This window comes from Eleutherodactylus coqui, chromosome 3, assembly GCF_035609145.1.
Source record: "Eleutherodactylus coqui strain aEleCoq1 chromosome 3, aEleCoq1.hap1, whole genome shotgun sequence".
NCBI classification, from domain to species: Eukaryota; Metazoa; Chordata; class Amphibia; order Anura; family Eleutherodactylidae; genus Eleutherodactylus; species Eleutherodactylus coqui.
In genome coordinates, this window is record NC_089839.1 from 99,452,678 (window position 1) to 99,478,790 (window position 26,113).

Sequence of the window (26,113 nt, forward strand, 5' to 3'; positions counted from 1 at the left end):
AGATGAACGATTTTTTGGTGCACAAAAATGTCCGACCAAAAAAAATAATAGCACATAAGCGATTAAAATCAACGACTGAAATTTCATGCTGCACAGAAATATAGGCCTTGCCCTATCTTTTAACCGAAACATGCTGGCGGTTCTATAGATTCCTATGGGAGTCTATAAGAACCTTCATAAAATTGAGAGGGAGGGAGTGTAGCAGTGGCTAGTGCTGCTAAACAATGACAGCTGTCTCTAGTGAGACATTTAAAAGTGATTCCTAGTCGTTCTGCTGACCGAGGGATTTTGGGGCTGCGGCGTATTTTCCCTTTCCCGCAGCTGGCTGAGTGAATGGACAAAAAATCATGAATAATAGCCACAAGTTGGTCGTGGCTATTCATTAATGCAATTTTCGGGAGAGCCAGAGATACGGGCAGCGTTAAAACGCAACGTCCATGTAAAGAAGGTCTTAAAGGAATTTTCCCTGGAGAATACTACTGATGACCAAACCTAAGGATAGGTCATCAATAGCTGATCGGCTGGGGTCTGTCACTTGGGACCCTGACTGATCAGCTGAGCGGACGCATGCTGTCAGTGCGCAAATACACAGAGGTCGGCGCGGAGGCTTCTGCTGTTTCTGCTCCGACCTGTGTATTTGCGGTGCTGACAGCATGCGCCCACTCAGCTGATTGGTCAGGGTTTCAAGCGATGGACCCCAGCCGATTGACTATTGATAACTAGAGATGAGCGAACGTACTCGTCCGAGCTTGATATTCGTGCGAATATTAGGGTGTTCGGGATGCTCGTTACTCGTAACGAGTACCACGCGGTGTTCCGGTTACTTTCAGTTTCCTCTCTGAGACGTTAGCGCGCTTTTCTGGCCAATTGAAAGACAGGGAAGGCATTACAACTTCCCCCTGTGACGTTCAAGCCCTATACCACCCCCCTGCTGTGAGTGGCTGGGGCGATCAGATGTCACCCGAGTATAAATATCGGCCCCTCCCGCGGCTCGGCTCAGATGCCTTGTGAGTTAGCTGAGGGACAGTGGTATCGTGCTGGAGCTGCTGTAGGGAGAGCGTTAGGAGTTAGTGTAGGCTTCAAGAACCCCAACGGTCCTTCTCAGGGCCACATCTAATAGTGTGCAGTACTGTGTTAGCACTGTATTTTTTTTTTTTTTTCAAAATTGGATCTGCAGAGCATTGCGCCCTGCAATAGGGACAGAAGTGGTGGTTAGGCAGGGAGAGTGTTAGCAGTGAGTGTAGGCTTCAAGAACCCCAACGGTCCTTTCTAGGGCCACATCTATCCGTGTGCAGTACTGTCCAGGCTGCTGTTAGCAGTGTTGCATATTTTTTTTTTTCTCAAAACCGGCTGTGCAGACCATTGCACCCGGCATTAATACTACAGGGATAGAATTGTGTAGGCAGGGCCAGAAGACATACATTATTCATTGAATAGACGCAGTGTGGCTTGTCCTTTGAAAAACAAGGGAAAAAATTCTATTTCGCCTGCCTCTGACAGTCCTCAGGGCTCTGGGTACGTATGTGCTGCGTGCTGAACGTTAAAAAAAATCAGACGCAGCCAGCTACGTTTTACTGCAGGCTTGCGCCAATTTTTTTCCTGCATGGGAAATCCCTGATCTGCTGGAGCCAATAACTTTGCATCACTGCAGTTCTCTGACACATTTGCAGGGCCACAACACAGTTATTAAACTTAGTAGTATTCATTGAATACACGCAGTGTGGCTTGTCCTTTGAAAAACAAGGGAAAAAATTCTATTTTGGCTGCAGGCTTGCGCCACTTTCTTTCCTGCCTGGGAAATCAAATCACTGGTAATACACCATGCTGAGGGGTAGGGGTAGGCCTATAGGACGTGGACGCGGGCGAGGACGCGGAGGCCCAAGTCAGGGTGTGGGCACAGGCTGAGCCAGTGTGGTGGCCAGGGGTAGAGGCAGGGCCAGACCGAATAATCCACCAACTGTTTCCCAAAGCGCCCCCTCGTGCCATGCCACCCTGCACAGGTCAAGGTGTGGCAGTTTTTCACAGAGACGCCTGACGACCGACGAACAGTGGTGTGCAAACTTTGTCGCGCCAAGATCAGCTGGGGAGGCACCACCAACAGCATGCGCAGGCATATGATGGCCAAGCACCCCACAAGGTGGGACGATGCCCGTTCACCGCCTCCGATTTGCACCACTGCCTCTCCCCCTGTGCCCCAACCTGCCACTGAGATCCAACCCCCCTCTGAGGACACAGGCACTACCGTCTCCTGGCCTGCACCCACACCCTCACCTCCACTGTCCTCGGCCCCATCCAGCAATGTCTCTCAGCGTAGCGTCCAGACGTCGCTAGCGCCACAGTTTGAGCGCAATCGCAAGTACGACGCCACGCACCCGCACGCTCAAGCGTTAAACGTGCACATTGCAAAATTGATCAGCCTAGAGATGCTGCCGTATAGGCTTGTGGAAACGGAGGCTTTCAAAAGCATGATGGCGGCGGCGGCCCCGCGCTACTCAGTTCCCAGTCGCCACTACTTTTCCCGATGTGCCGTCCCAGGCCTGCACGACCACGTCTCCCGCAACATTGTACGCGCCCTCACCAACGCGGTTACTGCCAAGGTCCACTTAACAACAGACACGTGGACAAGCACAGGCGGGCAGGGCCACTATATCTCCCTGACGGCACATTGGGTGAATTTAGTGGAGGCTGGGACAGAGTCAGAGCCTGGGACCGCTCACGTCCTACCCACCCCCAGAATTGCGGGCCACAGCTCAGTGGTGGTATCTGCGGCAGTGTATGCTTCCTCCACTAAAGCACCTTCCTCCTCCTCCTCCTCCAACGCAACCTCTGTCTCGCAATCAAGATGTGTCAGCAGCACGTCGCCACCAGTCGGTGTAACGCGGCGTGGCAGCACAGCGGTGGGCAAGCGTCAGCAGGCCGTGCTGAAACTACTCAGCTTAGGAGAGAAGAGGCACACGGCCCACGAACTGCTGCAGGGTCTGACAGAGCAGACCGACCGCTGGCTTGCGCCGCTGAGCCTCCAACCGGGCATGGTCGTGTGTGACAACGGCCGTAAGCTGGTGGCGGCTCTGCAGCTCGGCAGCCTCACGCACGTGCCATGCCTGGCCCATGTGTTTAATTTGGTGGTTCAGCGCTTTCTGAAAAGCTACCCCCACTTGTCATACCTGCTCGGAAAGGTGCGCCGGCTCTGCGCACATTTCCGCAAATCCCACACGCACGCTGCCACCCTGCGGACACTGCAACATCGGTTTAATCTGCCAGTGCACCGACTGCTGTGCGACGTGCCCACACAGTGGAACTCTACGCTCCACATGTTGGCCAGACTCTATGAGCAGCGTAGAGCTATAGTGGAATACCAACTCCAACTTGCGCGGCGCAGTGTGAGTCAGCCTCCTCAATTATTTACAGAAGAGTGGCCCTGGTTGGCAGCCATCTGCCAGATCCTTGGAAAATTTGAGGAGTCTACCCAGGTGGTGAGCGGCGATGCTGCAATCATTAGCGTCACCATTCCTCTGCTATGCATCTTGAGAAGTTCCCTGCAAAGCATAAAGGCAGACGCTTTGCGCTCGGAAACAGAGCCGGGGGAAGACAGTATGTCGCTGGATAGTCAGAGCACCCTCCTGTCTATATCTCAGCGCGTTCAGGAGGAGGAGGAGGAGCATGAGGAGGATGAGGAGGAGGGGGAAGAGACAGCTTGGCCCACTGCTGACGGTACCCATGCTGCTTGCCTGTCATCCTTTCAGCGTGTATGGCCTGAGGAGGAGGAAGAGGAGGAGGAGGAGGATCCTGAAAGTGATCTTCCTAGTGAAGACAGCCATGTGTTGCGTACAGGTACCCTGGCACACATGGCTGACTTCATGTTAGGATGCCTTTCTCGTGACCCTCGCGTTACACGCATTCTGGCCACTACGGATTACTGGGTGTACACACTGCTCGACCCACGGTATAAGGAGAGCCTTTGCACTCTCATTCCCGAAGAGGAAAGGGGTTCGAGAATGATGCAATACCACAGGGCGCTGGTGGACAAACTGATGGTAAACTTCCCATCCGACAGCGCTAGTGGCAGAAGGCGCTGTTCCGAGGGCCAGGTAGCAGGGGAGGCGCAGAGATCATGCAGCATGTACAGCGCAGGGAGGGGAACATTCTCTAAGGCCTTTGCCAGCTTTATGGCTCCCCAGCAAGACTGTGTCACCGCTCCCCAGTCACGGCTGAGTCGGCGGGAGCACTGTAAAAGGATGGTGAGGGAGTACGTAGCCGATCGCACGACCGTCCTCCGTGACGCCTCTGCCCCCTACAACTACTGGGTGTCGAAGCTGGACACGTGGCCTGAACTCTCGCTGTATGCCCTGGAGGTGCTTGCTTGTCCTGCGGCTAACGTCTTGTCAGAGAGTGTGTTTAGTGTGGCTGGGGGAATCATCACGGATAAGCGTACCCACCTGTCAACCGACAGTGCCGACAGGCTTACACTCATCAAGATGAACAAAGCCTGGATTGCACCAGCGGACAGCAGCGATACCTAAGCAATACGTATTATGCACCCGCGGATGGAAGCATCGTTCTCTCTCACCATCCAAAACGGGGACATTTCTGCTTCATCAATCTGTGTCTAATATTCCTCCTCCTCCTCCTGCTCCTCCTCCTGCAACCTCACGTAATCACGCCGAACGGGCAATTTTTCTTAGGGCCACAAGGCTCACTCATATAATTTTTCTAAACAATTTTTATACGTTTCAATGCTCTTAAAAGCGTTGAAACTTTAACTTGAACCAATTTTTCGTTAAACTGGGCTGCCTCCAGGCCTAGTTACCACTTAAGCCACATTAACCAAAGCGATTAATAGGTTTCACCTGCCCTCTTGGTTGGCCATGGCCAATTTTTTGGATGTACATTAGTACTGTTGATACAGCAATTTTTGTGGCCCCTCGCCTACAGTGTAATCATAGCAATTTCTATGTTCTTCGCCTGCACTCATGGTACAGAAAGGTGTGTGGGGTTGGCCTACACTTTAGCTACATAAATGTAACTTGTGCCTTGTCTATACTGCAGCTACTGAAATGGAACGAAGACTGCGCTCCCACTATACTGCTGCTTCGGAATTGTTACTGGGGCCTGTCTTGAGTGCTACTATTACTGAAATGGAACGCATACTGTGCTCCCCCTATAATGCTGCTAGTGATATGTTAGTGGGGCCTGTCCTAATGCTACGGCTGAAATGTTACTAATTATGGGCTCTGCCTATACCGCTGCTAATGGTATGTCTCTGGGGTGTGGAAACAGAGGCTTCCCAAAGACATGATGGCGGCGAGGCCATTTCCCACCAACGCTGTTACTGTTAAGGTGCATATAACCACGGACACGTGGAGAGGACACGTAGTGCCTCAAAAACATCCCCCGCCACAGCCCACTTAATCCTGGCCACATTCCGAAAACCAACAAAATAAAACCGCGCTACTAGGTCCGCAGTCACCAACACATTACCACCAACGCGGTTACTGTTAAGGTACATATTACCAGTCTGACTGGGGCATGCAGTGTGGCCCGAAGCCCACCTGCATTAAGCACGACATTACTACCTCAGCTGTGTTGGGCAATGCAATGGGATATTTCTATGTACCGCCGGTGGCTTCCTGGCACCCACCCATGCTGTGGGTGCACAGGGAATTATAAATGCATCTGTTTCCACTTGTAAAGAACCCCAGTCTGACTGGGGCATGCAGTGTGGGCCGAAGCCCACCTGCATTAAGCACGACATTACTACCTCAGCTGTGTTGGGCAATGCAATGGGATATTTTTGTGTATCGCCGGTGGGTTCCAGGGAGCCACCCATGCTGTCGGTCGACAGGGACTTCACAATAGGGAGTTGTACCTGCCTGTGTCTATGAATTAAAAAGCCCGGTCTGACTGGGGCATGCAGAGACACCTTGACAGAATGAATAGTGTGTGGCACATAGGTTCCCCATTGCTATGCCCACGTGTGCAGCTCCTGATGGCGGTGGCACAGGATTCTATTTCTCATTGCTTCTGTACAGCATTGTGGGCTATCGCCCCACCCCTTTTAAAGAGGGTCGCTGCCTAGCCGTGCCAACCCTCTGCAGTGTGTGCCTGCGGTTCCTCGTCATGGCAGACGCACTTCTAAATAGACATGAGGGTGGTGTGGCATGAGGGCAGCTGAAGGCTGCGCAGGGACACTTTGGTGTGCGCTGTGGGGGGAGGGGGGGGCGGTTGGGCAGCATGTAACCCAGGAGAAGTGGCAGTGGAGTGTCATGCAGGCAGTGATTGTGCTTTGTTGGAGGTAGTGTGGTGCTTAGCAAAGGTATGCCATGCTAATGAAGGCTTTTCAGAAGTAAAAGTTTTTGGGAGGGGGCCCACTCTTGCCGCTATTGTGGCTTAATAGTGGGACCTGTGAACTTGAGATGCAGCCCAACATGTAGCCCCTCGCCTGCCCTATCCGTTGCTGTGTCGTTCCCATCACTTTCTTGAATTGCCCAGATTTTCACACAAGGAAACCTTAGCGAGCATCGGCGAAATACAAAAATGCTCGGGTCGCCCATTGACTTCAATGGGGTTCGTTACTCGAAACGAACCCTCGAGCATCGCGAAAAGTTCGTCCCGAGTAACGAGCACCCGAGCATTTTGGTGCTCGCTCATCTCTATTGATAACCTATCCTGAGGACGGGTCATCAGTAGTGTTCTCCCTGCAAAACTCCATTAAATGACTTTTGCAGCCTTTTTCTCTGAGTAGCTTGGTTTATGAGTACAAATAACAGTAAATAAAATGTTAATGCAGCTGATTACAAGCTTGGAATATCTGCTTATTGATATGCATCAACAAAACCTTATTATCAGCACTAAATAACTCAGTGGCGGCTGCAGGAAAATAGTGTAATATATAGATGCCATGTCACATTGCAAAGTCCTCCCATGAAGCAGCTGTCCTGTTGACTTTCGCGTTAAAGAGCGTCGCAAAATCGCATTAAAAAACCTGAATCTGTCGGAAACATTTCCAGGCATTTGGCTGAAGGATATTTGGTCTTGCGGCGCCCATTATATTTACTGCCTTTGACACTCACCGTCGACTCCATTTGCAGTGGTGTCATGAACAATGAAACTGAACTACTACAAAGTGGAACCAGGCTGTCTTCAGCTACAAATCCAGGTTTAGTTTGGGCACTGACGATGGCTCTATTCGTGTGTGGAGACCTGAGGGTGTGTACGCAATCCTGCCTTTGATGTGTAGCGGCACACTGCCCCCACTGCTGCTGTGATGATCTGGGGTCGCCATCACATATGACAATTGGTCACCCCTATTAGTGGTGGCAGGGACAATGACAGCTCAGAGATATGTTCAGGACATCCTGTAGCCACATATGTTCCTCTCATGGTGGCTTCCAAGAGGCGGTACAACAGGGTACTAGATCCTCCATGCCCACCTGTATCACTTCCTGTAACCGAGCTAGACTTGGTACAACAGGGTACTAGAGCCTCCATGCTCACCCGTATCACATCTTATATCCAAGCTAGAGGAGGTACAACAGGGTACTAGAGCCTCCATGCCCCCCCGTATCACATCTTGTATCCAAGCTAGAGGCAGTACAACAAGGTACCAGAGTCTCCTTATAAGGGGTCAGTTCTCCACAGTAAATGTTCTTTTCGCTATGATATGGTAATCTTATATGATTATTAATATCAACGTTACACTTACACAGAGAAATTTTCATTCAATTCTGACATCTTCTAGGGGAGGGATTGGTTTTGACAATGAGTCTATTGATATTAACAGCGAAAGCACTTGGAAAACTCTGCAATCCTCTGCTGTGGCTGATACAGTCGCAGCAGAGGATCCCTTCATTCCCGAAGTGATGTGAGGCTGTTTTACATTAAAACGCCTCGCATCCATGGGGATTTTACATGGATTGCGAGCGTGATATGGGGTCGGTAATCATTGCCCAATATCGCGCTCCCCGTGTGTGGCTAGCCTAGCACAAGAAATATACAAACTCTCTGCATATGTTGTCCTTGGTCAGACTTCTTTCCAGGGTCTGATTGTGAAGTACTGAGCTATTGCATGACTCTATTGCTATGCAATGTATGGTTGTATTTTCTCGGTCTCTTCTACATTTATTCATTAGGCATGTCTTTAAGCTGAGTTGCAATATTTCTACAATACGCACCCAACAAAACTGCGGTGACCTTCTTCTTCATCATCGGAAAAAGGAGATAACTGAAAAAAAAACAAGAAACAGTTTATAGATTCAAACAAAAGTTCCAATAAAGTTTTGAGTTTCCTATATTCTTAAAATATATATGGCCGTGTACCCTGCATTGTAAAACAGAGGAGAATGTTGGTGGCCATATAGTTGTCTCCAAAAACTGCTCCTCCATTCCGTTATGTTCTCTGTGTGTTCACATGGATTCCCTACAGTACAGAAATGTAACTGGCAGGTTAAGTGGCAGCCTGGAAAATGAGTTCCTGTATGTGGTAGGGAAATTAAACTGTAAGCTCTTTTGAGCTGTTTTTACCTGCGAGCATGAATACGTCCTCTGTAAAACACTGCATGTTAATGCTCTGTAAATACAGGGTGGACATAAATGTTCTCCTTCATGTAAATTATATTGGATATAAGTTATTTGCATAGTAAACATGAGAGGACAATACTTGGTCTTAGCCTTGAGTTTTTTTTAACTTTTTTTACCTTTTGGACATTGGCAAAAACTTGGTTCATCTGTGCAGTCTAATCATGCACATACCTGGTGCTTACATGTTTAAACTTAGAGGTTGCAGTGTGTAGCCCCAGCTTCATGGGAATAAAGTTTAAAGGGAATCTGTCACCTACTTTGAGCCTTATGAGCTAAGCTTTAAGGCTAAAAGTAGGTGACCCGCTGAGTCCAGGGATGTTAGTGTTATACTTACCTTCCCTTCGTTCCCCCTGTGTCAGCGCTGAAAGCTCCCACTGCAGTGTATTGAGTGGCGCTACCAAGTAGTCCAGCCATTATAAAATTAGAATGGGCGGACAACTTAGAACACCGCTCCATGTATTGAAGAGCAGCTTTCATCGGTGACACAGGAAGGAACGACTGGGAAGGCAAATATAAAACTTACATCCCCAGACTCAGCAGCTCACCTGCCATAAGCTTGGCTCATGGGGCTACAAGTAGGTGACAGATTCCCTTTAAGAATTATATAATGAGATGTTACGCAATTGTTGAATAAACTACACTTTGTATTTCAATTTCTAATAACTTTTAAGATCCCTGCGTGTTGACAGTGAATACAAAAATCATATTTACATCCAGAGGCTGAAAACCTGTAACGATCATGTAAAACTGATGGGGCTACAAGCTCATTATAAGGGCGCCCACCCACTGGCGTTTTTTTTCACTGCGAAATTCGCAGGTTTTTTTTTCTGCAGGGGGTCTATGGGACTTGTAATGTAAAAATCGCGATCGCGCAAAATCGCGATTTACCGCGATATCGCGATTTTGCGCGATCGCGATTTTAGCTTTGCATGTCCCATAGCCCAAAGACCCCTGCAGAAAAAAAAAAAACGCTGCGAATTTCGCAGTAAAAAAACGCTAGTGGGTGGGCACCCTAAGGCTGGCTTCACAGAGGCATATTTGTGCAATACACAGAGAATAGAACCTACTGATTACACGCGCATTTTGGTTGCACAAAGAAATAGTACACAATCTGTAGAAGGTAATAGAGGGTATACAAATGTGCATGCTCAGTATGCATATGCGTAATTGCATAAGAAAAAGAACACATCTGGAACTCATTAGCCATTTCAATCAGTGTGTCTTTAGTTTGCTGCGGGTAAATGAGCAAGCCCTGCGGGTGCAAAAAGTACAGTGAGATAATAAAAGATTGTATACTCACCTTTCCTGGGTCCCCACTGCTCCTACAACACTGTGCTTATAGGTTGCAGTCAGCCTGTGTACGGAATGCCCAAGGCTACTGCAGCCAATCATAGACCTCAGCTTGCCAACCTATCAACACAGACCAGGGGTGGAGAATAGAGCCATGTTCCTGCAGCTGTAGGGACCCCGGAGAGATAGGACATCCGTGCCTCTCATGCGCAGCACGGACCTAACCGGCCTGCATAAAGAATCCGTGCAGGGAGTCCCCTCCTCACTGAACACGGTGATAGCGCTGTCACAGTGTTCAATGATGAGAGGACACCCTACAGTGGTCAATGAATCCCCTGCCACAGCTGTAACCAGCTGTGGCAGAGGACCGCAATGCTATTCCATTGAATTCAATGGAGTTGGTGCTACAGCTGGCTCCATTGAAAGCAGTGAGATGCTGGCAACCCCACAGTGATTTTCAGAGAAGGGCTTGAAATACGAGCCCTTCCCTGAAAATAAGTCCTAGTGAAAGAAAAAAAATTAATACATTACTTAGTGGCGCTGTCCAGGGTTCAGCGCATCTTATTTCTGTGAAGTCAGCACTGTACTAAAGCATTTTCTTCTGGCAGGGGATTTAAAAATCACCGCCAGAAGAAAACTCCGCCTCTGATTGGCTGCGTACTGTGACCAATCAGAGGGCAGTGTTCAGCCATTGAGTGACAGCTGAACGCTGCCCTCTAATTGGTACAGGCACTCAGCCAATCAGAGGCAGAGTTTTCTTCTGGCGGGGGTTTTTAAATCCCCTGCCAGAAGAAAATGCTTTAGTACAGTGATGGCTTCACAGAAAGAAGACGCAATGGACAGTGATGCTAGGTGATATATTAATTTTTTTTTCTTTCACCTAGGGCTTATTTTCAGGGAACGGCTCGTATTTCAAGCCCTTCCCCGAAAATTACTGTGGGGGTTGCCAGCATCTCCCTGCTTTCAATGGAGCCGGCTGCAGTGCCGGCTCCATTGAGCTCAATGCGATAGCATTGCGGTCCACTGTCACAGCTGGTGACAGCTGTGGCAGAGGGTTCTTTAACACCTGCGGGGTGTCCCCTCATCGCTGGACACTGTGACAGTGCTGTCACAGTGTTCAATGATGAGGGCACTCCCTGCAGGGATTCTTTATGTGCACCTGTTTGGTCCATGCTGCGCATGAGAGGCACAGATGTCCTATCTTTTGCAGGTGTGCATATTTTGCACCTGTAAAAGATGGACATCTGACCAGTGCCATAGGGAACCAATGGTTCTAATAGACGCGCTCTTTTTTGCGCACATAGTCTGACTGAGTCCTGAAGATGTCTGTGAGTAGACAGGCTCCTGACTTCGTATTTTGTGTGTATTTGCGCATCTCCATTGACTTCTATGGAGATTTTTGCTGCATAAGGGCGCCCACCCACTGGCGTTTTTTTTCCCTGCGAAATTCGCTGCATTTTTTTCTCTGCAGGGGTCTATGGGACTTGTAATGTTAAAATCGCGATCGCGCAAAATCGCGATTTCGCGGTAAATTGCGATTTTGCACGATCGCGATTTTAACATTACAAGTCCCATAGACCCCTGCAGAGAAAAAAATGCTGCGAATTTCGCAGGGAAAAAAAACGCCAGTGGGTGGGCGCCCTTAATGTGCGGGAAAATAGAACACACTGTGCTTTTTTTGTGCAATTGAAATGCGCAAGGAAAAATATGCACATGTGAACAAATCCAGTGAAAACAATGGGCTCTATTCTTTGCATATTGTGTGTGCAAATACGCCCATGTGAAGCCGGACTAATAGTAACATTTGAGAAATATACTGCGTCACCTACTCTAGGAGCAGCATAGAAGGATGCAAACTCTATGGTTCATTTGTCTGTTTATAGCATAGCAGTGAAACATTCCTAAATCGGCATCGGACGTACCAGAGGAAAACAGATATTTATTTTATATAACAGCTATTTTTATTGCATAAGCGTATAGTGTCAGGCTCCCACAAATATGTTGCCTAAACTATGGTTTACTTTACAGTGAGAGTAAACCTTTCATTATATCATGTTTCTTGCTATTTCACCGTGCGGTTGGTAGTTAAAAATATACATTGAGGTGTATTTGGAGAAATATCAGATCCTCAGACATTATAAATATAGCTTGTTATTTTGGGATACCATGAAAATACAGAAGTCATAGAATGAATTAGACTTGTGGGAAGGAGTCAGTAGCTTTGTCAGGTAAGTGCCATAGTGTATGTAACAATACAGAAGAGAAACAAAGAAACACCAGAGCTCACCCACCCATCCTGCCAGAGGATGGAAGCACGGACATGCTTGGCCAGGTGCAGCAATGATGCACAAAAGACAAAAAGAGCTCCAGCTCGTCTAATGGGAAAAGTTTAAAAAACCACTAAAAACTTTAATTTGACACGGTTCTCAAAAAATATATTGAGATTGTGTAGACCAAAAATGATCATAATGCATGGGAAAAAAATGCGCTTACTGACTCCAATTTCTGGCACCAATCAGTGCTATGACTAAGGGCGCTGGATGGCACTGAAAATGCATAAGGGCTTAGAACATTTTTTTAAATTAAAGTTTACAGTTTTTATAATTTTTTCCATTGGATGAGCAGGACCTCCTTTCTTCTTAAGTGCTATAGTTTCACAGGACTCAGTCATGTGCATGGTCATGTACCAGGTCGGTTGTAGTCTATGTGCAGAGCAAGTGTTTGTGCAACTGTTCTGTGTATGACTTTTTAAGGGATCAGAGCTAAGACTCTGTTCATAAGCATGAGGTCCTGCTCCATTAGAGTGGATATGCACTGTAACTGCTGTTTGCAGTGTGCCAAGAATGTGCCTTTTTGTATGACCTGTCAAATGCACCAGAAAGAGCTCAGATTAGCTGTGTTATACCTAAACTGGCAAATGACAGCGTTGGCACATCTCCCCCTTAGACTGGAAGGGTAAACTGTAATGTAAATGTTGAAGGCAGCAGGCTCCCCCAAGTCTTCACATACTGCAATACTATCATCCATTTTTTTAGATACCATCATACTTTTCAATAATGTCCATATTCTGACTTTAAGTCCTTGACCCTTCTGGATTGTTGGGAACCAAGCCTAAACCCCATTGAACCCTGTGCCAATCCAATTTAGGTTTAGAACCGCCGAAGATCCAGGTGTTATGTCTGTAGTACAGATGCTAAAAAGTATTCATATTATAGCTCTCTGATACCACTTATTTATTTTATGCAAGTGAAGCTGCTTCATTGGAGATGGAAAAGTTCTAAAACTTTTTAATGTGCTTTAGGTTTCAAGATCTCTACGGTACCTAAGGCCCCTTTACACGCAAAGATAGGGTCCATTTACACGGGACGACTGTTGGGCAAACTATGCCCGACACTCATCCCTGTGTTTCTGGTCTCCCATGGTGTCAATGAGCTCATTATTTATGCTGCATAAACGATGGACAATGAGCTCATCAATGTCAATGGAAAGGGGCGGTGAAGCGAGAGGAGAGAAATCTCCTGCACTTCCCTGCCCCCCTGCTGGCCACTCCATGAACGAGCCAGCACTACTAGCTCCCGAGTGACAGCACAGGAGCGCGGACATACAGGGATGAGTGTCAGGCATCGTTTGTCCAACAGTCATCCTGTGTAAATGGAACTATAGTAACTCAAACTGCCTAAAAAGATTGAAAGATTTAGCTATGGTTTTGCATAAAATTACAGGAACATATAATCACTCCATTTCCCTAAGTAAACTCAGTAGCAGCTTGAGCATGCCTTTAGTGTGAGGGAAAATCTGCCCGGGGGGAGGGGATTCCATTGTTCTCTTCAGGTATCTGTTTGCCTTCATAATCAATGAACTCATTGTGTATGAAAGGTAAACAAATCCATCCTGGAGTCTTTAGAATGACCAAGCAAAATGCATTTAAATGAAGCTTCACTGATGGATTTTGTGCGGGCTGAAATCCGTCATTAAACAAAAAGTGCAAGACTGTCAGCATTTACACGTAATGATTATCGCTCCCTTTCACCCATTTGAAAGAATTGTGAGTGGTAATCATTGCATGTAAAAGGGCCTTTACAGTCAGCAAATGAACACATTCTTATCCTCATCATTTCCAAGTGACAAAGAAGAGAGAAAAGAGAGATCTTACACCCAATGAGTTATATCCTTGTGCCTTTGAATACTATCTGAACAAATGTTCAACCTCTGGATGGAAGAAAAATTATATTTTCATTCACTTACAGTTAGCCTAGTTCTTGGAAATGCAGAGAAGCTGAAAAAGGTTTCTGTAAAGTGCTGCATGAAACTTTTCTTTCTACAGTTCAAAAGATGTATGGAAAAAAATTAAAACCTTTTACGTTTCCTTCATAAGTTTAAAATGCTGTATTCTAGGGCTAGGAACTAAATGTGTTAAGGTTGTGCATCTGGGACCTGTGGTTCTACAGGCTTCCTTGTACACAGCTTCACAGGTATGGGTTAATTGAGCTGACTGGGTGTGGTATTCTCCACCAGCCAACCCCCCTTGTCTGCGGTAGATAAATACCAGCAAACTCTTGTGAGAGATTGCTGGTCATTATAGTTCTTCACTGGTAATCTCACTCAGAGCAGGTGTTTGCATGCTTGTCTGTAGTGTCCCTCTCTCCTCTGCTAAAGACAGTCTGGGCACCTGCTGTCCCTCCCCTCCTTGCGTTCAGGGGTGCATGCATTGTTTAGTGTGACCACACAGGTGCCGGCGGCCCTCAGGTTCTATCCCTGGTTCTATCCCTGGGCAGGTGCGGCACCAAGATGTCTGATGTCTTATGTGTGTATCAGATGAGTGATGTGTTCCCTATGTCAGCACGGTGGCTGACTCTCTCTATTTCCCTGGTGTGAGGGCACTTGGACTGGCTATGGTATTCCCTCTGTATGCATGTGAGCTCTGGGTAGGGTTCCTGCTATATGTTGTAGGCACAATAATGTATGTTGGTGTGAACAGTGACGTGTGGTATGTCTTTGCAGGTGGCCAGGCATGTGCTTTATGTGCAGTCCTGTTCTGGGCTTTTTATAGTTGTACAACCCTTGAGTAGCATTGCTTCTAAGTAACACTGTTTTCAACTTAAGTCGATGTGTCAGGGCAGCAGCGGTCCCTCAAATAAAGTTGCATTCCTCAGATAAGGGCACCAACTGCGCTGCTCAGTGTGCCAGCACGCAGCTGATACTGGTCACTTCCTGCTTCTCCTGCATCAGCGCGCACCTACTCGTCCCCCTCCCCTCTCCACAGTGCACAGTGCCGGCTGAACGTTGCTGTGTCTACCTGCCTCCTGACACAGTACAGCAGCTGAATCCCCAAAGTGCCGGCTGAACGCTGCCTGCCTCCTGAATCCTCACTGTACTGCAAAATGTAAGTACTGTACAGATGAGTACAGTACAGTAAAGAAATGTTTGCAAATAAATACTGCAGTCCTATGTCAAAGGACAGATAACAGAGTGATACATACTGTTAATGATGTCCCTGCAGTCCTATGTCAAACCACAGATAGCACAGTGATACGTACTGCTATAATGATGTCCCTGCAGTCCTATGTCAAGGCACTGTATGCTAAACGACCAAAAACCTGTTAAATGTTCATTTATTCTTTACAGTTGTGTTTTATATTCATTCAGTATTGTTATTGATTTTGGTATTAAAGTCCAGAGTTGTTCTCTATTAAATGGGGTTTGGTGTGTTTTTTGGAACGTATAGAACCAATTAATTGTCCTCAACTAACATTGATTTCTACTAAAGTCCATTGCTTCCGGACGGATTAATGACATTAGTTGAGGTTCTACTGTACTATTATTATTACGTTATCAGCAGTGGATTTTGAAAAGTGAACTACCTTTATTTTCATACTAAGGCCACTTTCAGACAAGCGTATTCTTACTCTGTATTTGGTCAATGTTTTGCTGACTGGAATTATGGAGCTAATATACATGAGGATAGAATGCGGTTAGAAATGGATCTGGGTAAACTGGGGGCTTAGTACAGGTGGGGTCTAGATACCTTTCTTGAGCGTTACAATATTACATGTTATATCACTGACTACTTCAGAAGGGTCAATGGTCCAGGTATTATTCCGATCGCAAGATTGGAGTTGGGAAGGATTTTTTCCACCTTAAATGAGAAAAATTGGCTTCTACCTCATTGTTTTGTTTTTTTGCCTTGTTCTGGATCAACATTCGGGGGAAATAGGCAGAACTGGACTGATGTGTCTTTTTTTTAGCCTAACATACTGTTAGTATGTTACATCTATGTATCTATTTACGTGGTCATGTTTTTCACGGCTATGTTTTAAAAATGCAGCCTGCACTACTTTTGTACTTTTTGGCCTCTGTATTTGCATTCTTTGATATTATTCTACTGGGAAAATGTGGTCCATGTTTCGCCAGTAGAAAATAAAACCAATGATGGCAAATACAGAGGCAAATACAGATCAAACAGTGATGAAAGACCGATGATATACGGTTGCAATGTAATATATAACGCATCTGTATTACACATCAGTATTATATATGTGTTATAATACACTCATGTGAAACTGGCCTAATAGCGAGTTATAACTATAGTCACGGTCTCCTTTTCTCTCTTTTTACAGTTTCTACATGTATGTTGCAGGAAATCAGCTGTTTCTTCTTCCCCATCTCACAAATCTCAAGGCTGTCTCAGGGCTTATTCAGATGACTGTATATCGGCCGGGTGTTCACGCTGGCCGATATACGGTGTCCCTCTCTGCAGGGGGAGGAGGCTGGAAGAGCCAGGAGCAGTTCACTGAGCTCCCGCCCCCTCTCCGCCTCATCTCCGCACTATTTGCAATGGGTGGAGGCTTGATAGGCAGTCTGCTAAGGCAGCCCTGGGGCCATTCATTAGGCCCCCGGCTGCCATGACACCTGCACGGATCCCCTGATCCCACCGCGCGCGCGGGGGGGGGGGGGGGGGGGGGGTTGCGTGCGGGACCCCCAAACAGCGTTCTGGGGATTTAAATGCCGCTGTCAGAATTGACAGCGGCATTTAAAGGGTTAATAGCCGCGAACGGCCGAGCGCGGCTATTGCCCGCGGGTGTCAGCTGTAATAAACAGCTAACGCCCGCGCTGTATGGAGGGAGATAGCGGTGCTACCTCCCTCCATACACGTCCTGCAGTTGCAGGACGTAAAAACACTATAGGGTGGTCACTAAGACCTATTCCAGTTACAGCATGTTATGCCCTATCCACTGGAGAGGGGATAACTAGCTGATTGGTGGGTGTCCAACTGGTGGGACCCCCACTGATTACAAGAATGGGTGTGGAATTTGCCACGGCATACAGTGCAGAACTGAAAAAACTTTGCTCATGTGAAAGGTCCCACAACACCCAGTGGAATTTGCCATGTGGAAAATACTGCATAAAAATCTGTATTCTAAATGCATATTGTGATGCGGAACTGCAGCCAGAATTCTGCGATTTACACATCTGCATCAAAATCTACACATCAAGCTTGCAGATTTAGGTGTGGAATTTGCCACACAGTGGTAAATTCTGCAGAGGTGTTACAGAAATAACCCGCCCTTGTGAAAGGTTTTTTATATGGGATGACTATTGGACGAATAATTGCTCCAAGGAGCATATTCACACGATAGTGTGTAAAGATGGCCACTAGAGATGAGCGAGCATACTCGTCCGAGCTTGATACTCGTTCGAGTATTAGGGTGTTCGAGATGCTTGTTACTCGTAACGAGTACCACGCGATGTTCGAGTTCTTTCATTTTCTTCCCTGAGAAATTTGCGTGCTTTTCTGGCCAATAGAAAGACAGGGAAGGCATTACAACTTCCCCCTGCAACGTTCAAGCCCTATACCACCCCCCTGCAGTGAGTGGCTGGCGAGATTAGGTGTCACCCGAGTATTAAAATCTGCCGGCCCGCGGCTCGCCACAGATGCGTTCTCACTTAGCTGAGGGAAAGTGCTGTTGATGCCGGGGCTGCTATAGGGAGAGTGTTAGGAGTGATTTTAGGCGTCAAGAACCCCAACGGTCCTTCTTCTCTATATGCGCTCAATGGGGCCGGCGGCAGCAGCGCCGACCCCATTGAGAACATATAGAAGACAAATCATTCTTCTCTGCCACAGCTGTAACAGCTGTGGCAGAGAAGAACGATGTTTGCCCATTGAATTCAATGGAGCCGGCAATACAGCCGACTCCATTGAAATCAATGTGCTGCGGGCGAGTGTGGGATGAATTGTCGGGAAGGGGTTAAATATATAAGCCCTTCCCTGCAATTCATCCAGAAAAGTGTTAAACTAAAAAATATATATATTTATATGTATTGCCGGCTCCATTGAATGCAATGCGCTGGACAGCTCCGCCCGATTTTCGGGCACCGGTCACGCGATTTGCGGATGCGCATCCGTCATGCGATCCGCAAATCGTGCGAAAAAACGCCCGTCTGACTAAGGCCTTTGTCAGACGGGCGTTTTTCGCGCGATTTGCGCATGCGTCTGGCAAATTTTTATCGGACACATGAGCGCTTTTTATGCGCTCGTCCGATAAATTATAGAACAGAAATCGCAGATCGCACCTATCTGCGATCTGCGATTCCTGTTCTCTTCTCTATATGCGCTCAATGGGGCCGGCGGCAGCAGCGCCGACCCCATTGAGAACACATAGAAGAGAAATCATTCTTCTCTGCCACAGCTGTAACAGCTGTGGCAGAGAAGAACGATGTTAGCCCATTGAATTCAATGGAGTCGGCTGTATTGCTGGCTCCATTGAATTCAATGGGCTAACATCGTTCTCTGCCACAGCTGTTACTGCTGCGGCAGACAAGAACGATCTTTATGCTGACAGTGCGGGGGGGGGGGGGGGCACTCTTGCCGCTATTGTGGCTTAATAGTGGGACCTGTGAACTTGAGATGCAGCCCAACATGTAGCCCCTCGCCTGCCCTATCCATTGCTGTGTCGTTCCTATAATTTTCTTGAATTGCCCCGATTTTCACAAATGAAAACCTTAGCGAGCATCGGCGATATACAAAAATGCTCGGGTCGCCCATTGACTTCAATGGGGTTCGTTACTCGAAACGAACCCTCGAGCATCACGAAAATTTCGTCCCGAGTAACGAGCACCCGAGCATTTTGGTGCTCGCTCATCTCTAATGGCCACCGACAGGGTAGCGAGTAATAGACTATTTGAGCAATAGTTGCTCCGGGTAAAGCTACCTTAGGGGACCTTTTAGATGAGCAGAATTTGGCCGCAACACGCACCCAACGCATGGAAATTCTACACCAAGATCTGAAATGGCTTATTTCTGTCAGCAATTTCTCACCAAAATTTTCATTTAAGAATGAGTGTTTTAGTGCGGAATTTCACAGTAGCAGATTGCACTGCTTGTAGCTGCAAAATTATGGGCCATGTGAAAGGCCCCTTAGGCAATTGGCTGCACTCAACTCCAACTCCTTAGTAACTCCCAATCCCTCAGCTGCCTAACAGCAGAGTATAGAAAAAATCAACAGGAAATTAAAGGAGTTTTCGCAGACTGATTTTTTTTTTATTTTTTGTTTTTCAAAAATGGCTCACCATGCTGTAACAACAGAAAAGAGGCCACACTCACCCCTCTCCCACACCCAATCTGCCAATGCCTAGGTCCATTGCTAGCTTTCATTTCCAGGTGTAGAGCGATGATGTCCTGACAAATGGGCATACTGTATGACTGTTGCAGATAGCTGAAGAGAACCAATGATTGGTCTCAGTGGGCACAAGGTCCTGGTGTCATTAACATCCTGCTGGCTCTCTACACCTAAAAGTGAAGATCAGCAGGGTTGCAGGCACCAGTGGAGAAGCAGGGGAGGTGGTTTGGCTTCTTTTCTGTTGGTACAGAATGGTTGGGTTGCTTTTTAAAAAAATATATAGGTTAATCCCTTTAAACGTTTGTTCCCCTGTCCTCTGCAAGATTGTTTCAGGAACTTGTAAAAAACTTTATATATCTGCTAACACTGTGGACAAGTTTATCGCCTGTTTACTTACTAGTTAAAGAGGTGGCCATTTGAAAGCTATTAATGGTCTACCTCAGGTTAGCCCATCAGTAGTAGATGTGAGGGGGTCTATTGCCCAGGACCCTTCTTAATCAGCTGTTTGCTGGGACTGTAAGCTTGTGCACTGAGCTGATTTCTGCAGGAAGTAGACAGCTCTGTTCCCAGTACAGTGGCCAGGCTTGGTATTGTAGGCAGTATTACCATTAAAGTGAATGGGAACTTTGCCTGTAATACCAAAGCTGGCCACTGCAGTGACCACAGAGCCACATGCATGCTTCCTGCAAAAATCATCTCATTGCCTATTTACACTGAGCCAGCAAACAACTAATCAGAAGGGAACTGTGGCAAAAAAGCCCCACCAATCCACTACTGATGGCCTGAGGATCAGCTATCAATAATTTACAGCTGGACAACGCCTTGCATTTTCAGGTTTACTGTTTCATCAAATTCATTCACATGATTTTGCTACCCTTATGAATGTGCAACACCTGCCATATGTGGCCTCCGGCAATCATTACAAGTAAGAAACTTGGCTATGAATCTTAGGTAAGGAATACCTTACCTTTACAAGTCTACAGGATTTGTGATATGTAGAATGAACATGGATTTATGCCAGTACATTAATTCAGTACCTTTGTCATACATTTCAATTGAATATTAAGCTGTCAATCTATCATACTGTAATCTATCAGACTGTGTTGCGTTCCAGAAGATACTAACATCAAAGTGTCTACTAGGGGAACATGGGTGTGCCCACATTGCCTTGTCTCCAAGCGTTCTAGAACATGGTCTAATTTATCTAGTAAATGATACTTTATTATTTTCCTGGAATGTTGGCCATAAAATCCTGCTATTTATTGTTGCATTTCAAAGCTGTTGGGTTTAAACAAGATTTCTCATTCAAAATGCTACAGAATAACTTAAAATTCATGAGATATTATAGGACTTAATTAAGACCTATATCAAGTCAAGATGTTAAACATTTGTTCCCCAGTTCTATAATGCCAACTCCAACTGTTTTGACATGTAAAATCATTAACATGATATGAGCAATTAAAATAAAGATTAAGCTAAGCCCTAATGAAATTAGTTTAATTTTATATAGTTTAACTGCAAACTATTTTCAAAGTTTTATTCGTAGAACCTTAATGAAGGGAAAAATAGGACATTAGAAAGGAATAGGTAGTGATGAGCAATCAGTAAAATAATCGTTTTGTGTCGGTATCGGGCTGATTTCACGAACATCATCATGAATTGGGATGGACTATTCTGATTCTCATTCCCATTAATGTCAATTGGAGTAAAAATCAGGTTTAATAACTTGGCTTCCAGAAGGTCCCCAATGCAGCCAAAGCCACCCAAATTGCATGGGAATACAGCCACACTTCTGAGGTACACTGTGGTCCTCCCCAAAATTTGTCATAACAGTGTACAGTAGTGTAGGGGTCAATAGTAGCACAGGGGTGTCACTGAAAACAAAATAAAGCACTCATAGGTCTCCATGATCAAAACTTTCTCCAAGGAAGACAGTAGGCGTGCTGCTTATTTTAAAAGCAAATGTCCTAAATTTTATAAGGAGAAATTCTGCCAGTTAAAAACAACACTTAAGCACGGACCTGCTCTAAGGAACAGTTGTAGAGCTACCAAAAATTATGCTACGAAAGGCAGAACTTGTTGGTTAGCACGGAGAATCACGCTACAGAAGGCGTCTGTGTCCACTAGCCTGAAGGGCTGTATTTCCATTACTAGCAGCTGTGCAATACTTGTATTCAGGCTCTGTGCTTGTGGATGGTTGGGATGGTACTTTCTTTTACGTTCCTATAGTTTGGATATGGAGGGCTGGCTGCTGACCTGGGACACGCTGGAATATGGAGTAGATGTCAATGTTGGTGAAGGTGGTGGTGGCAGCCCAACTTCTGCTTTCCATTTTCCACTCCTGACTCTGAAGTCTGCAGCTTGGTTGTCAATTGCAGAGGAAAGCCCTGAAGTAAGCGTGCTCCTGCCTCTACACAATACGGCTTCTCGTGCTCAGAAGATACTGCATGAACAGAGAGGTTGATGGAGGAAAAGGCAGCAGGATAGGGTGACTCTTTCCCCTCTGGCCCAGGATAGTGGGTGGTGGGAGTTCATGAGATATAACAGTTGACCACTCTTCTGTCACTAACTTTGGTTTCAAAGAATGCCCAGGCTGCACAAATCCTGTCAGCAGACCTAACTGTCGGCCTGATGCTGCGACTAGTTGTAGCTGATGGTGACGGTACAGCCTTTATGTTTGTCTGTGACAACATACACCCTGTTCGCCTCTTTCTCCCACCCCCCTTGCAAGCTGCTATCATGACTTTTTCTGTCTGTCCATGTTGGGTCAAACATTTCCTCTTCTTCCCGCCTACTCTTCCTTTTTCTCCTGAGTGGACTCTATGTTACAGTGAGCACCGGGAGCTGGCACTTCCGTTTCTACATCCTCTGTGTAGGGCTGACCGCTTGCACTGACCCACCCTTATCTTCCTCTTTGAAGCAATAAAAATGGTTGGGCATCAGTGCATTCAATGTCATTGTCTTCTCCCTCTGGTTATTTGTACTGCCCGGTTGACATCCATGACACTGAATGATTAAACAGCTCCTCAGACTAGTCAATGTGGACTGCTTCAAAGGGTGCAGGAGATTTGGCGTGGGGTGAAATACAGGGGGATGCTCATGGCTGACTGGTGCAGACTGACTGCTGTGTGCCTGCTAGTGGAAGGAAGAGGAGGTGGTACTTGAGGCATGCCATCATTCACTCTACGAGCTGTTCTCGGTGCTGCAGATGTAAGACATGGGCAGAACCACTTCTAAGGAATGGCAGTGGGATTGCCATACTTCTTACAGAATGTTCAGAACTGAAGTGTTGCTTCATTGGGAGCTGCTTGAAGTGCCAACTTGGCCCATCCTGTACCACCTCCACCACGACTTACGTCCCCTACACCTTGGTTTCTTCACATTTCCTTTTTTATTTAGCAATTTTGGGGGTTCACTTTTTAGTGTAGTTTCATGTAACTTATCAGCTAACTCTATAGTTTGCAGAAAACCACTGCTAGCTGCATAAGGCCTGCAAATAATTTGTAATGGCCGGACTAGGGACTTTGAACAACATCTGAGGCTGCTGACACGCACTGCTTGTATTTGCTGTTTCCCTGTTTTGTTTCTTTTCGTTTTATATTAGCAAAAAAAAAAACGCCACCAACTTAATAAGCCACAATCCTTTGGAGACATGATATGTGAGAACAGATACCACAGAGTATAGCTTGTATCTTTGTGAGCTGTCTCTGTTTGGCGCAGTGTAATTGAATTTGCCTAACACCCACTGCTTGCTAAGTAAGGTCTGTAAATATAATTTGTAGTGGCTGGACTGGCAACTTTGAATGACATCTGAGGCCACAAACAGGAAAATGCAATATCCCCAATGCCAAAGCGTTGACAGCAGCAGAAATATCCCCTCTCCCAATCTACAGACCACGTTTCGTAAAGGCAATAAACGTGATGCAGCTTCTTTCTATGCTCCCTCCAATAGAACCCGATTTAAAGCTCTCTTCTGTATACAAGCTTTCACACCAAACAGCAAAGTATACTCTGTAGAATATCTGTCCCTAACAACAGACCACATGTTATGCAGGCATATAAATGTGATGCAGTTTCTCTGTCCTGTGCTCAACTGTAAAATGGTTGCTGGTTACGCTATGCTTATGTTATACATGGCTAGGTAAAGCAAAAGAGTTTAGTACAGTGTTAGCCAGTAGAGCAAAGTGTAATGGTTCTCAGTAAGAGAAACAAATTAATCTTGTAGATATGATACCTTTTAATGGCTAACAAAAATACATGATGATATAGCAAGCTTTTGAACCTACTCAGGGTCTTTCTTCAGGCATAATGGAACAGATCTTAAGACTCATTTATGTAAAACATATACAAATGATCACATGGGAGGGCACAGACAAAGTGAACTTAATTTGCACTTAGATAAATAACACAAACAGGATAAAAGGGCATAGATGTTGTGATTAATAGCACCTAGATGAATACCAAGGAGGGGGTGAGCATAACAGTAAATAGTCCAGTGACAAGGAATGTGAAAGTTTATAGGTCAGTGTGTTACCTCTGTTCTAGATTTCTCATTATGAAACAATACCTCTGCAGGGCCGCCTATTGGATGGCAGCATTCCTTCAACTCAATGTACAGCTTTTAAACAAGTCTGCAAAGCAATGATTGGGAATAGCAAACCAAGCCAGAAAATCGTACACAGACAGCTGTTGTGGGGTGTTTGCCTCTCATCAGTGTAAAATCCTAATGACGATCTCCACTGATGTAGAAACTCCCTTCCGAGATTCATATCTACAAGATTACTTGGTTTCTCTTACCGAGAACAATCACATATGGCTGGGTCATATGATGCAGAGTTCCAATTAAACTGACGCCCATATGCAAGATGGAGGACACAATAAGGGACATCAGCAAGGTGTCCTTGCTGCTGATTGACTGCTTGCTGACCTCTGCAGTCTGAATTTTCCTGTAATTTTCCCCAAAAATCAATTCGAACTAACTAGATTCGAGTTAGCAAAAATCGGGATGATTTTATCACCTGGTCAATCAAGATAATTAACCCTAGTAAATTTCATGTTGCATTCAGGATTTTCCTCTATATGAATGTATATAAACTGGCTCCGGTTTGAACTGGGGTACTTACATAGATATTTCCATTCCAGCTTTTAAGAGCTAAGGTGGAAAACAGCTGCTATGGTTATCAGCCACCCTATGGAACCTACGGAAAGAGACAAGCTCTATTTCTGTAGTTCTCATTGCAGTGAATAGGAGCTATGGAAACAGCATAGCACAGTGCACTACACTGTTTCTATAATTCTCTAAACTACAAAAACAATGTAGAATGCCGTGCTACGGTGGCTTCCGTAGGTTCCATTCACTTGAATAAGTATTACAGAAACAGTGCTGAGCTAAAGCACTTAGCTCTTCCAACAAGCGGTCGGCACATAGAGCCGGGTTTTCCCATCTTGGCCATGAAAAGTCAAGATAGGAACTCCCCTTTAAAAAGAGTTCCAGAAGTTAATGGAGTTCGAATAGCTTGTAGGTGACAAATCTCAAAAACAGCCTACACTTTCGATACTGATCAACATTACAGTGCCTTCCACATGGCTCCTACGGGGTGAAAGAAGTTGGGTGACTGGCAGTGAGGCCAAAGCTGGGCACAGGTTCGGAAGGCCTGAGATTGCTAGTGTTTATAATGGATGTGAGGGCACAACAAGCACTTGGCGTGTTAACAAAGAAATCCACACCACACGTCAGATAGTCAGACTGAGTCCACAAGCTTTGTGTCATGTTGTGGAGCTCCAAAAATACAGCAAGTTGAGTGATGCAAATGATAGTTACAAGCAAAGTTTGAAGTGCCTTGTAGTACCAAATTAGATAGTGATATTAGTACATATCTGTATTTGTAAAACTGAGTGATGTTTTATACAGCACTTCTATGATGTAACTATGTACAAACTTTGTTCAGTGAAGTTTTTTTTTGATACAAATGTGCTGCCTTCCCGTCAGTCTGTCGCTACTGCGCCATAACATACCACCGCCCTGTTTAATGGCACTGTAATAAGGAACCTTAGGAACTCTGTGCACTTCTGTTTAAACTCTCTGCACAAAGCCTTGCTGTATACCGGAGGACTTGCTGAAAAGAAAATAATTGTGGAGATTTATCAATGTTGTTCAAGTATGAATGCATTTAGAAGTTAGCGAAAATGGCAAAATTGTGCCATATTGATCAAAAGGGCTGTGGTATGATAAATAAGAGGCAACTTGCCAGACATGTTAGATATACTTTCTTATGAACACCAATATTTCAAGCTACAAATGGTATACATCAGACTTGACATATTTTTATGGCTCCTCATACAGTAGCTAGTTGCCAAGGTAGCAAAGTAAGGATAAATTGTATCAGATTGTGGAAAATTCATGTCTGAATTTAATATTTGTCAAGAAAGATGCACATTGAACACAATTTATCAAAATGGCTCACATGGCATAATATATTTGGCACAACTCGCTAATCATGTTAGACAGCTTTTCTTTATGCCACCTCATGACTGGTGTACATACACTCTTTGCAAATAAAAATAAAAATCTATTCCCTAAATAGAGTTGTTGTTTTGATGCAAAACTCGGCATGCAGTTAAGGCCCAAA

The 26,113-nt window shown here is 45.8% G+C and overlaps 1 protein-coding gene across 4 annotated transcripts in view; it reads right to left on the bottom strand.

Moving 5' to 3' along the window:
- The window catches only part of VIT (vitrin), a 138,272-nt gene that overhangs the window by 62,551 nt on the left and 49,608 nt on the right, over nucleotides 1-26,113 (bottom strand). For all 4 annotated transcript variants that reach the window (XM_066595921.1, XM_066595919.1, XM_066595920.1 and 1 more), the window contains exon 2: nucleotides 8,172-8,221. In XM_066595921.1, coding sequence (XP_066452018.1) covers nucleotides 8,172-8,205 — 34 coding nt within the window. In that variant the 5' untranslated portion in view covers nucleotides 8,206-8,221. The remainder of the gene's footprint in view (nucleotides 1-8,171; nucleotides 8,222-26,113) is intronic.